The sequence below is a fragment of the Bombina bombina genome, chromosome 1, assembly GCF_027579735.1.
Source record: "Bombina bombina isolate aBomBom1 chromosome 1, aBomBom1.pri, whole genome shotgun sequence".
NCBI lineage: Eukaryota > Metazoa > Chordata > Amphibia > Anura > Bombinatoridae > Bombina > Bombina bombina.
In genome coordinates, this window is record NC_069499.1 from 347692132 (window position 1) to 347705466 (window position 13335).

The following is a 13335-nucleotide window of genomic DNA, read 5'->3' on the forward strand; positions in this document are numbered from 1 at the left end:
CTTCTGGCAGAAGAGATGGCCAAAAGGAACAAAACTTTCCAAGAAAGTAATTTAATGTCCAATGAATGCATGGATTCAAAAGGAGGAGCTTGAAGAGCCCTCAGAACCAAATTCAAACTCCAAGGAGGAGAAATAGACTTAATGACAGGTTTTATACGAACCAAAGCTTGTACAAAACAATGAATATCAGGAAGATTAGCAATCTTTCTGTGAAAAAGAACAGAAAGAGCAGAGATTTGTCCTTTCAAGGAACTTGCGGACAAACCTTTATCTAAACCATCCTGAAGAAACTGTAAAATTCTCGGAATTCTAAAAGAATGCCAGGAAAAATGATGAGAAAGACACCAAGAAATATAAGTCTTCCAGACTCTATAATATATCTCTCCAGATACGATTTATGAGCCTGTAACATAGTATTGATCACAGAGTCAGAGAAACCTCTTTGACCAAGAATCAAGCGTTCAATCTCCATACCTTTAAATTTAAGGATTTGAGATCCTGATGGAAGAAAGGACCTTGCGACAGAAGGTCTGGTCTTAACGGAAGAGTCCACGGCTGGCAAGAGGCCATCCGGACAAGATCCGCATACAAAAACCTGTGAGGCCATGCTGGAGCTACCAGCAGAACAAACGAGCATTCCTTCAGAATCTTGGAGATTACTCTTGGAAGAAGAACTAGAGGCGGAAAGATATAGGCAGGATGATACTTCCAAGGAAGTGATAATGCATCCACTGCCTCCGCCTGAGGATCCCGGGATCTGGACAGATACCTGGGAAGTTTCTTGTTTAGATGAGAAGCCATCAGATCTATTTCTGGGAGTTCCTACATTTGAACAATCTGAAGAAATACCTCTGGGTGAAGAGACCATTCGCCCGGATGCAACGTTTGGTGACTGAGATAATCCGCTTCCCAATTGTCTATACCTGGGATATGAACCGCAGAGATTAGACAGGAGCTGGATTCCGCCCAAACCAGAATTTGAGATACTTCTTTCATAGCCAGAGGACTGTGAGTCCCTCCTTGATGATTGATGTATGCCACAGTTGTGACATTGTCTGTCTGAAAACAAATGAACGACTCTCTCTTCAGAAGAGGCCAAGACTGAAGAGCTCTGAAAATTGCACGGAGTTCCAAAATATTGATCGGTAATCTCACCTCCTGAGATTCCCAAACCCCTTGTGCCGTCAGAGACCCCCACACAGCTCCCCAACCTGTAAGACTTGCATCTGTTGAGATTATAGTCCAGGTCGGAAGAACAAAAGAAGCCCCCTGAATTAAACGATGGTGATCTGTCCACCACATCAGAGAATGTCGGACAATCGGTTTTAAAGATATTAATTGAGATATCTTTGTGTAATCCCTGCACCACTGGTTCAGCATACAGAGCTGAAGAGGTCGCATGTGAAAACGAGCAAAGGGGATCGCGTCCGATGCAGCAGTCATAAGACCTAGAATTTCCATGCATAAGGCTACCGAAGGGAATGATTGTGACTGAAGGTTTTGACAAGCTGAAATCAATTTTAGACGTCTCTTGTCTGTCAAAGATAGAGTCATGGACACTGAATCTATCTGGAAACCTAAAAAGGTTACCCTTGTCTGAGGAATCAATGAACTTTTTAGTGAATTGATCCTCCAACCATGATCTTGAAGAAACAACACAAGTCGATTCGTATGAGATTCTGCTAAATGTGAAGACTGAGCAAGTACCAAGATATCGTCCAAATAAGGAAATACCACAATACCCTGTTCTCTGATTACAGACAGAAGGGCACCGAGAACCTTTGTAAAAATTCTTGGAGCTGTAGCTAGGCCAAACGGCAGAGCCACAAACTGGTAATGCTTGTCCAGGAAAGAGAATCTCAGGAACTGATAGTGAGCTGGATGAATCGGAATATGCAGATATGCATCCTGTAAATCTATTGTAGACATATAATGCCCTTGCTGAACAAAAGGCAAGATAGTCCTTACAGTTACCATTTTGAATGTTGGTATCCTTACATAACGATTCAATATTTTTAGATCCAGAACTGGTCTGAAGGAATTCTCCTTCTTGGGTACAATGAAGAGATTCGAATAAAACCCCAGCACCTGTTCCAAAACTGGAACTGGCATAATTACTCCAGCCAACTCTAGATCTGAAACACATTTCAGAAATGCTTGAGCTTTCACTGGGTTTACTGGGACACGGGAAAGAAAAAAATCTCTTTGCAGGAGGTCTTATCTTGAAACCAATTCTGTACCCTTCTGAAACAATGTTCTGAATCCAAAGATTGTGAACAGAATTGATCCAAATTTCTTTGAAAAAACGTAATCTGCCCCCTACCAGCTGAGCTGGAACGAGGGCCGCACCTTCATGTGGACTTAGAAGCTGGCTTTGCTTTTCTAGAAGGCTTGGATTTATTCCAGACTGGAGATGGTTTCCAAACTGAAACTGCTCCTGAGGATGAAGGATCAGGCTTTTGTTCTTTGTTGAAACGAAAGGAACGAAAACGATTATTAGCCCTGTTTTTACCTTTAGATTTTTTAGCCTGTGGTAAAAAAGTTCCTTTCCCACCAGTAACAGTTGAGATAATAAGAATCCAACTGAAAACCAAATAATTTATTACCCTGGAAAGAAAGGGAAAGTAGAGTCGATTTAGAAGACATATCAGCATTCCAAGTTTTAAGCCATAAAGCTCTTCTAGCTAAAATAGCTAGAGACATAAACCTGACATCAACTCTGATAATATCAAAAATGGCATCACAGATAAAATTATTAGCATGTTGAAGAAGAATAATAATATTATGCGAATCATGATCTGTTACTTGTTGCGCTAAAGTTTCCAACCAAAAAGTTGAAGCTGCAGCAACATCAGCCAATGATATAGCAGGTCTAAGAAGATTACCTGAACACAGATAAGCTTTTCTTAGAAAGGATTCAATTTTCCTATCTAAAGGATCCTTAAAGGAAGTACCATCTGCCGTAGGAATAGTAGTACGTTTAACAAGGGTAGAAATAGCCCCATCAACTTTAGGGATTTTGTCCCAAAACTCTAATCTGTCGGACGGTACAGGATATAATTGCTTAAAACGTTTAGAAGGAGTAAATGAATTACCCAAATTATTCCCTTCTCTGGAAATTACTTCAGAAATAGCACCAGGAACAGGAAAAACTTCTGGAATAACCACAGGAGATCTAAAGACCTTGTCTAAACGTTTAGATTTAGTATCAAGAGGACCAGAATCCTCAATTTCTAATGCAATTAGGACTTCTTTAAGTAAAGAACGGATAAATTCCATTTTAAATAAATATGACGATTTCTCAGCATCAACCTCTGAGACAGAATCCTCTGTATCAGAAGAATCATTAGAATCAGAATGATGATGTTCATTTAAAAATTCATCTGTATAAAGAGAAGTTTTAAAAGACTTTTTATGTTTACCAGAAGGAGGAATAACAGACATAGCCTTCTTAATGGATTCAGAAACAAAATCTCTTATGTTATCAGGAACACTCTGAACATTAGATGTTGATGGAACTGCAACAGGTAATGGTACTTTACTAAAGGAAATATTTTCTGCATTAACAAGTTTGTCATGACATTTAATACAAACAACAGCTGGAGGAACAACTACCAAAAGTTTACAGCAGATACACTTAGCTTTGGTAGTTCCAGCACCAGGCAGCGATTTTCCAGTAGTATCTTCTGACTCAGTTGCAACGTGGGACATCTTGCAATATGTAATAGAAAAAACAACATATAAAGCAAAATTGATCAAATTCCTTAAATGACAGTTTCAGGAATGGGAAAAATGCCAGTGAACAAGCTTCTAGCAACCAGAAGCAACAAATGATGAGACTTAAATAAAGTGGAGACAAAATTGACGCCCACATTATTTGGCGCCTAAATGCTATTAGCGCCAAAAATGACGCCACATCCGGAACGCCGACATTTTTGGCGCGAAAAAACGTCAAAAATGACGCAACTTCCGGCGACACGTATGACGCCGGAAATAGAAAAAAATTTTCGCGCCAAGAAAGTCCGCGCCAAGAATGACGCAATAAAATGAAGCATTTTCAGCCCCCGCGAGCCTAACAGCCCACAGGGAAAAAGTCAAATTTTAAGGTAAGATAAAAATGATATATTCAAATGCATTATCCCAAATATGAAACTGACTGTCTGAAATAAGGAAATGTTGAACATCCTGAGTCAAGGCAAATAAATGTTTGAATACATATATTTAGAACTTTATAAAAAAGTGCCCAACCATAGCTTTAGAGTGTCACAGAAAATAAGACTTACTTACCCCAGGACACTCATTTACATGTTGTAGAAAGCCAAAACCAGTACTGAAACGAAAATCAGCAGAGGTAATGGTATAAATATAAGAGTATATCGTCGATCTGAAAAGGGAGGTAAGAGATGAATCTCTACGACCGATAACAGAGAACCCATGAAATAGACCCCGTAGAAGGAGATCATTGAATTCAAACAGGCAATACTCTCCTCACATCCCTCTGACATTCACTGCACGCTGAGAGGAAAACCGGGCTCCAACCTGCTGCGGAGCGCATATCAACGTAGAATCTAGCACAAACTTACTTCACCACCTCCATAGGAGGCAAAGTTTGTAAAACTGATTTGTGGGTGTGGTGAGGGGTGTATTTATAGGCATTTTGAGGTTTGGGAAACTTTGCCCCTCCTGGTAGGAATGTATATCCCATACGTCACTAGCTCATGGACTCTTGCTAATTACATGAAAGAAATATATTACAGTGCTTTTCTTTTTATAAAAAAAAGAAAGAAGTTGTTCCTGCTCTCAATAAACCAATTTGTTATGTAAGAGCCGTCGCTATCAGCCAATAAAACCCAATTATACACACTCATGTGTTCGTTTCACATGAAATTCAGCTTTTATTTAAAAGGGACAATCTACTCCAGAATGAATTTCAGTTTATACTTAAAAGGGACAGTCTACTTCAGAATGGTTATTGTTTAAAAAGAAAGATAATCCCTTTATTACCCCAGTTTTGCATAACCAACACGGTTATATTAATACACTTTTTACCTCTGTGATTACCTTGTATCTAAGCCTCTGCAGACTGCCCCCTTATTTCAGTTCTTTTGATAGACTTGCATTTTAGCCAATCAGTGACCTCTCATAAGTAACTCCACAGGTGTGAGCACAATGGTATCTATATGGCACACATGAACTAATGTCCTCTAGCTGTCAAAACCTGTAAAATGCACTGAGATAAGAGGCGGCCTTCAAGGGCTTAGAAATTAGCATATGAGCCTACCTAGGTTTAGCTTTCAACAAAGCATACCAAGATAACAAAGCAAATTAGATGATAACAGTGAATTGGAAAGTTGTTTAAAATTATATGCCCTATCTAAATCATGAACGTTTAATTTTGACTAGACTGTCCCTTTAAACTTTTTACATACAAAAAATATTTTAACAGCTGCTTTTTCAGATGCATGCTACAATTTTTTTTTGCTATATGTCCCATTAAGCTGATACTTGAAGTTTACAAAGCATTACAGCTCTAAACCTAAATAAACATATATTATTTAGTGCAAGGCTTGACAACTGCATGGCAATATGACTTCCAGGTCACTAAAAAAACATGTAAAAAGGACCCTGTGGGGTGTGGCAGTTGCTTTGTTTGTGACATACACTGGCATTGCCATGAGCTTCATTTTCACACAGCACCCAGGCACAGTGCTATGTTCCTCATCAATTCAACTCCTGAGCAACAGTTTGCTCCATGTAACAAAGGTGTTCAATCACAACTGAGAATGTGCTATGCAGTAGTTATTTAACTGCTAGACTGCCCAGTGCTTTCCAGACAATGCAATCTCTGGGGCAAGATAATCGTGTTAGGGGATTTTCTGTGGTTATAGGAAATGCACTCAGTTTATTCTAAACATGATGCCCAGGACATACAATATGCCCAGGACATACAATATGCACCCAATCCAAAATGATTTCCTATTTAAATCAAACATTTTACACTAAACATAAAAACATTTATTTGAATGGCTGGACACACATTTAAATAAATGATCGAGGATGGGACAAAATTATGGCTCAGCCACATTCTCCACTACTGGTGGCAGATTCATCCAAGTCGCCTTTTTGCACTGAAGTGTTTAAGGGACAACTTTCATTACTAGTACTCAGGTACGACGAAACAATACAAAATGGAAATATATAATGATTTAGGCCTAGGTGGCAGTTGTCTGCCAGTACCCAGTTTACATGTATTTATTTATACATTTTATTAATTTATGAATAAAATCCTTTTTCTGTAGTGCAGAGATCCCCCTCAAACTCCCCACCTCCCCCTCTTAAAAGCCCCTTTGCGGCATCCCTCCCTCTCTCTTCTTTTCTATAGCGTATGGAACCCTCCCCTTTCTCCCTCCCTCCTACACCACCACAGCAGATAAAGACAGTGACGCTGCCTTTGTTACTGTCTGTATTGGCAATCTGGCTTCATATGATAAAGGGAGCACAATTGTAGATTATCTTTATATGCACTCATGCAATACAGAAATAAGAGGACAAAAACAAACAAACAAAGATTAAAGGGACAGTATACCCTAAATGTTTCTCACATTTAATTGGTTTCTAATGATCCATTTTACCTGTTGGAGTGTATTAAATTGGCTACAATTAGCTCTCTTTACTTTATTTCAGCATTTGAAATGGTGGATTTTGCCTGTGGTATCCCTACCTATGCAGAAAGTTTCTATTCTTAAATATAGGCTAAAGAAAAGCTTTGTAAATGTAACCAGCAGACGAAATTACCTTCCCAGTAGGAGGTAGAAGAGATAAGCAAATATGATACAAAGAAGCACGTGCGTGTGTGTGTGTGTGTGTGTGTGTGTGTGTGTGTGTGTGTGTGTGTATGTGTGTGTATACAGAAATGATAAAATAAGAAAATCTGATTTCCCTGCAAGCTCAATCCATTTTGATGAGTGGTGGTTTCAAAGAACAAAACCAGCTATTTTAAATACAAACTTAAACCAAAAGGACCAATTTATCATAATTTTAATAATCAATTTTAATAATTAATAATAAACTAAAGGTTTTAGGTATTTCCTATTAAATGTTCCTCCAGATGTATATTTTTTATCAGATAAAGTACACAACTCTTGATTTTTTTTATATAACACTGAAAATAGTCAGTCTCAAATATTTCAAGTTTATTTTAAATGGCATAAGAAATGTTTAAACAATTAGCAAAAGGTTTTAGAGATGAGAGGAATATTTTAGATATAATGAACAGCATTTGTATCAAGACAAAAATCATTGTTTAAAACGGGCTTACCAGTGCAACAGTCTGTCCTGGCATCACTGTGAATGAGACATCTCTCAGGATCTCCTTGCTTATGAGTGACATGGGAAAAAAGGAAGCAGTTGGCAAAGTATTAGTAGAGATACAAAACTTTTCCTTTAAGATTTTCTTTTACAACTATTTTCGTAATACATTTAAAATGAAACATTTTTGTATGATAAAAAAACACATTAAATATATATGTAGACAATTGTGCAGAAATGTTTCAGATTAAACGGATAAGCATCATTTTAATATTTTATTTACCCAGTGTCTTTTATGTGTTGTTTAAGTAGTGCTTGCTACATTTAAGCAACTTCTCACCTCATACTGAAATGAGGCAAAGGATTTAAAACAAGCACATGCAGGGCTGGATTAGGAATAAAAAGCAGCCCTGTAAAAAAAAAATAAAAAAAAATGTATGCTTACCTGATAAAATCCATAACATGTGGGATATAATTCACGCCACTAGGAGGAGGCTAAGAACCCACACAAGAGCTTTAATCCCTCCCACCTCCCCTCAGTTTAACATACAGCCAAGCAGAGAAAAAGAAACATAGGAAAGAGAAAAAAAAGCAGGATCTACAGACATGCAAGAGAGAACTGTCGCCCCAAAACCTAAGAGGATGGGGCCTATGGACTCATCAAATCAAAATAATTTATCAGGTAAGCATAAATTTTGTTTTCTTTCGTATGATAAGAGTCCATAGCAAATCCATAACATGTGGGATTCAATACCCAAGCAGAGAGCCCATGTTAGGGAAAGGGAGATAGAAAATAAGACAGTTCCTATTTGCCAGACACTGCGGGCTGTAGGACTTTCCTGCCAAAAGCTGCTTCTGAAGAAGGAAAAACATCAGAACGGTAGAATTTGGAGAATGTATGCAGAGATTACCATGTTGCAGCTTTGCAAACCTGCTCCATGGATGCATTATTAGAAAGAAAGTAGCAACTGATCTCGTAGAATTAGATGTGATATGAATTGTGATACGCTTAGGGGAAGATTTCCTGCCATTAAGAATACTTAGTGAATTACCAGATTGAGTCAAGAACCAGAACAGTGAAAAATAAACTAGAAATTGGTTTGAAATCTTGAGTAGCTTGGAGAAAAATGGTTTTTAATGTGCCAACATCAAGATGATGAAGAAGTTGTTTATTAGAGTTAGAAGGATCCGGACATAACGAAGGAACAACAATCTCCTGGTTGATATATTCTGAAAAGACAACCTAGGCAAAAAAAAATTGTACTAGTACAAAGGACTGCCCTTTCTTTATGAAAACCCAGAAAAGACATCATTCGAAGAATACCTTTCAAATCTTGGTATAAATCATCTGGGTCACAGGATTCCTGCCTGAACAGAGTGACATTAACAGTCTGACAGAACCCTTCTGTTTTTAGAATTAGGCAGAAGAGAAGAGGACATCTGAACCAGTTCAGCATACCATGTGATGCAGGGCCAAGCTGGAGCTATCAGGATCACTGATGCAGACTCCTGTTTGATTCGTGGAATAAAAAGACTATACAAAGTTCAATGGACACACTAATGAGTCTATCTTTTGTGCCTTTGGAAGCCTGGATCTGGCACAGTACCACTGGCAGATTGCAATTCAAGTTTGGAGCTATCAAAACTACATCTCACAGAATCCACTTGGCAACTATATGATCGAAGATCCTCTGATGGAGAGACCACTCTCCTGGGAGAACAGACTGGCGGCTGAAAAATCTGCTACCCAGTTTTTCACTCAGGGAAGAGGATCGCTGAGAGGGAGCATTTGGTTTTTTCCTGCCCAGAACAGAATCTGGGACACTTCCTGCATTGAATGAGAGGAATGAGAGTTTACGCTTGATGATTTAGGTGTGCCACAGACGTGACAATATCTGACTGAAAACCAATTAATTTTTCCTTCTTTAGAAGGGGCAGGACTGAAGAGCTCGTAGAAGCACTCAGATTTCCCAGATGTTTATTGGTAACCTCGCCTCCAGAGGAGACCAAACTCCTTGCGCCCCTCGAGGCTCCCAGACAGCACCCCAACTGAAAGACTGGTGTCTGGGGTTTACAATAGCCCATGAAGAAAAGACACCCCAAAGGTCAAGAAGGACTTTCCACCTGATAGAGATTGTCTGACCAAGGAAACCAGAACAATCTGCTTTGTCATCTGCAGATAATTATTTGTCCATTGCTGAACTCACTGAATATATCTATATATGGAGGTGAGACAAGCCCAGTGCAATACAAAAGTGCGTGATATGAGCGTTTTGTAACACTTCTGTGTTACTTTAACAAATTAGGATCAAGCTTTGTATATGTCTGTTTATATATATACAAATTACATTGCACCTTGAATTTTCTGCATTGCAAACTAAAACTGACAGCTTTAGTTTAAGCGTTTTAAACAAGCTAGTCTCACTGATTTGTCTCGCCAGCTGTATGCAGGTGAAGTTTGCTCAAAATTCACAATAGACTTATTTTAACTAAATGTGTAATAAAATATAGACATAAGCAAGTTAAATTGTAGTGAACAGAACAGAATTTGGAATTGATGCAAACTGAGCCTTTATATCAGCCCCAGGGGTTCTCCAGCTACCTTTTCTCTCCCATATGAAATTTTGTATCTCAGAGAGCTTCATTACGTTCTATAAAGGCATCTCTCATCTCTCTTGGATTTCTTAGAAAATTCAGTGAGTTCTGCCTCTGTGAAGTCTATTTTATAATCAGATTTTGTAATATCACAATCTTAAATGCACTGCTTTATACAAAATAAAATACAATAGAAGCCAATCCCTTCACTGGCTTCCTCTTGGCTCTAGCATTAAACACAAAATTCTCACTCTGACATACAAAGCCCTCAACTACACTGCTCCCGCCAATATCTCAGACCTTGTCTCCAAATACTCTCCCTCTCGTCCCCTTCGCTCTGCTCATGACCTCCTACTCTCCTCCTCTCTTGTTACCTCCTCACACTCCCGCTTACAGGACTTCTCCATACTGGCTCTCTGCCTCGCTTCACAAGACTCTCCCCTAGTTTTGAAAGCTTCAAGCGCTCCCTGAAGACTCTACTGTTCAGGGATGCATACAACCTACACTAACCTTTCTTTATACCAGTTCCTCTCCTCCATTGCTATCCCCTGAACCGGCCCTTTAGCATGTAAGCCTAAGAGTCCAGCTGTTTGTAGATCACCTTCTAAAGAGCTGACTACAACAGTGCGACTTTTGGGATATTCACACGCTACAAAAGTAGCCTTCTAAAAAGTCAGCAGGTAATCAAACTGATGCGTTTCGGCTAATCTGTCGTATTCCTAGCTTAATGTAGAAAATTCACTAAACAGATTTAAGACCCCTTATGATCTACCATTGGATCTTAGTACTTACACAGCGGCTCATTTAGAAACGACATAATAAATCCCTACAGATGTTAACATAATTTTGATTTGCATCATATGAAGGGAGTTGCCTATATACATAGAGAGGAACATTCAAATAATTCAAATAATGCATAGCAATATGGTTTTACAAAAACTGTATGATCATATACTAAATATTTAGACAAGTAAATGCAATTTTCTATGCTTAAGTCTGAAAGACCCTTCCTTCTTTGTAACAATGAAAAAATTGGAGTAAAAAACTTGCCCCTGTAGACAGGTACTGAAACAATTACTCCCATGTCCTCTAACTCCTAAACACATTCATAGAAATTTAGGCGACAAGAGACTTAGGGGTCAATTTATCAAGCTCCGTATGGAGCCTTCAGGCTCGCCAGAAACAGAAGTTATGAAGCAGTGGTCTAAAGACCGCTGCTCCATAACCTGTCCTCCTGCTCTGAGGGGGCGGACAGAAATCAACCCGATTGTATACGATCGGGTTGATTGACACCCGCTGCTAGCGGCCGATTAGCAGGGGGCGGCATTGCACCAGCAGTTCACAAGAACTGCTGGTGCAATGATAAATGCCAACAGCGTATGCTGTCGGCATTTATCGATGTGCAGCGGACATTATACGCTACATCGTATCATGTCCGCTCGCACATTAATAAATTGATACTGTGTACATTTGTGAACATGCAAAAAAATACATTGGCTTAACAGAATATCCATTTACCAGAAAATATGGAAAATACATAGAGCATAGTTGCACACATAATAAACATAATCTGACTAAGCAGAATACATACAATTGTGCATATGAGAAAGGATATATGTCCTACTGAACAAAATAAAAGATGATCTTATTTAAGTATCAATTTAAAACATCTGTGCATATTGCAAAGCATTGCATCCCTGTTGCACAAGTCCCGAACACTTATAACAATAGTATTGTATTATGTACCAAAACGCAAAAAAAGTTATGTTTATATACTTCACAATATAAATTTGTACACATGCATAAATAACAAGAGACTGTGTGTCTGAAACACATGAAAATCATTGTGTTATGTCTTTACCTTATGCACATAGATACCTGCAAATTCGGAAAGGACCATTATGTACATATGATACATATAGTGCTATGGAAAACCATAGAAATGCTCATGTTGTATCCATGATTGTGAAAAACACATAACTTGTGAAACCATCACATATGTATCTGCAGCTTAGACTACATATGCACACATAAAACACATTGAGCATATAATAATCCATCCTGTGTACTTAAAGTGATTGTAAATTTTAACAAATTAAAGCCCAGTATAAAAATAATAATCTTAAAAACAGGGGCACTTTAATTCATTAAAGTTTATGACGCTTATTTTTAAAAATACTTACCTTACGCTAATGTTGATCCTCCTCCCGCATCTCCTGCTTTCTTTAGCAGATCGATGACGAATCCGGCTTCCACCAATCGTTGTGTGCCCCCTTTGGGGTCAAGCTCGTGGGGCACGCAACGATTGGAGGAAGCCAGATTTGTCATCGATATGCTAAAGAAAGCAGGAGATGCGGGCGGAGGATCGGCGTTATGTTTACCAAACGCAAAAAGGTAGGTATTTTGTAAACTTTAAGATTATTATTTCATACTGGGCTTTAATTCATTAGAGTTTACAATCACTTTAAGAAATAAAATCATTAAACTCTGTTTATACAGAATTAAATATAGAAACACCCAAGCATATAATAATGCATAAAAAGTACTGCTTTTGTAATAAACAGGTGTTTGGATAAGCAGACATATAAAATCCCACTTATGATAATTAGCAGTAATCTGTCTATGCAGAGAAGTATATAAGTGTACAGAGGGTATATACCTGCACTCAATTAAAATAATACAGAATATGTATATACTCATGCAATATATGGAGTGCTGAGCAAGATCAACAACATAGTCTGTGTGTAAACTTGTTTTCCTTAAGGAAGAAACAATGCTGTAATAACAGCATATTCAAATACCTCACAGACAGTACATAAGAACATTCACACAGTAAAGAATTACAGTGAAATTACAAAGTAAAAAACTGAAAATTCTAAGTGTATAAATAGTATTGATTGAGAGAAATACCACAACTATTACATACTTGGTGCACCTGACATACAGGAACAGCTTTGCAAAGCAAGCAGAGGAATTGAAATGAGGTATAATCAGTTGATCTACCTTCTAACGGGTCGGACATAACAGGGGGAACAGAATTGTTAGACTCGTTTAACAGAAACTGTTCAGCTTAAAAATAATGGGTACACAATCCCAAATGTTAAGAAAATTAAACAGGTAGAAATCCTTCTATCCCACTGAGGCAGCAATAACACACACCTCAGACCCCAAATGTACAAGGGAGAAAATACAGAGACAGAAATGTATTATAAATCCTGCAGAGCAAACTCCTACCCCACCAGCAGCTAATGTGTGGTACTAACCTCCTCCCGATAAAGCAGGACAGAAAAAACATTCACAATCTTCAGAAAATGATAAAATATTCTCCTGAGCAACAGAGAAGCTAAAGACAGAGCCGGTGTTCTAAAATAATCAGCCAATTCATCAGATTAGCCAATTACGTCACTTCCTGTGATATGGAATCAGCTGTCT

General features: G+C 38.3%; 1 protein-coding gene across 3 annotated transcripts in view; it reads right to left on the bottom strand.

Annotated features, from left to right (window-relative positions):
• ABCB6 (ATP binding cassette subfamily B member 6 (Langereis blood group)) overlaps positions 1-13335 on the bottom strand; it is a 124467-nt gene that overhangs the window by 13443 nt on the left and 97689 nt on the right. For all 3 annotated transcript variants that reach the window (XM_053698159.1, XM_053698161.1, XM_053698160.1), the window contains exon 14: positions 7319-7376. In XM_053698159.1, the coding sequence (XP_053554134.1) occupies positions 7319-7376 (58 nt within the window). The remainder of the gene's footprint in view (positions 1-7318; positions 7377-13335) is intronic.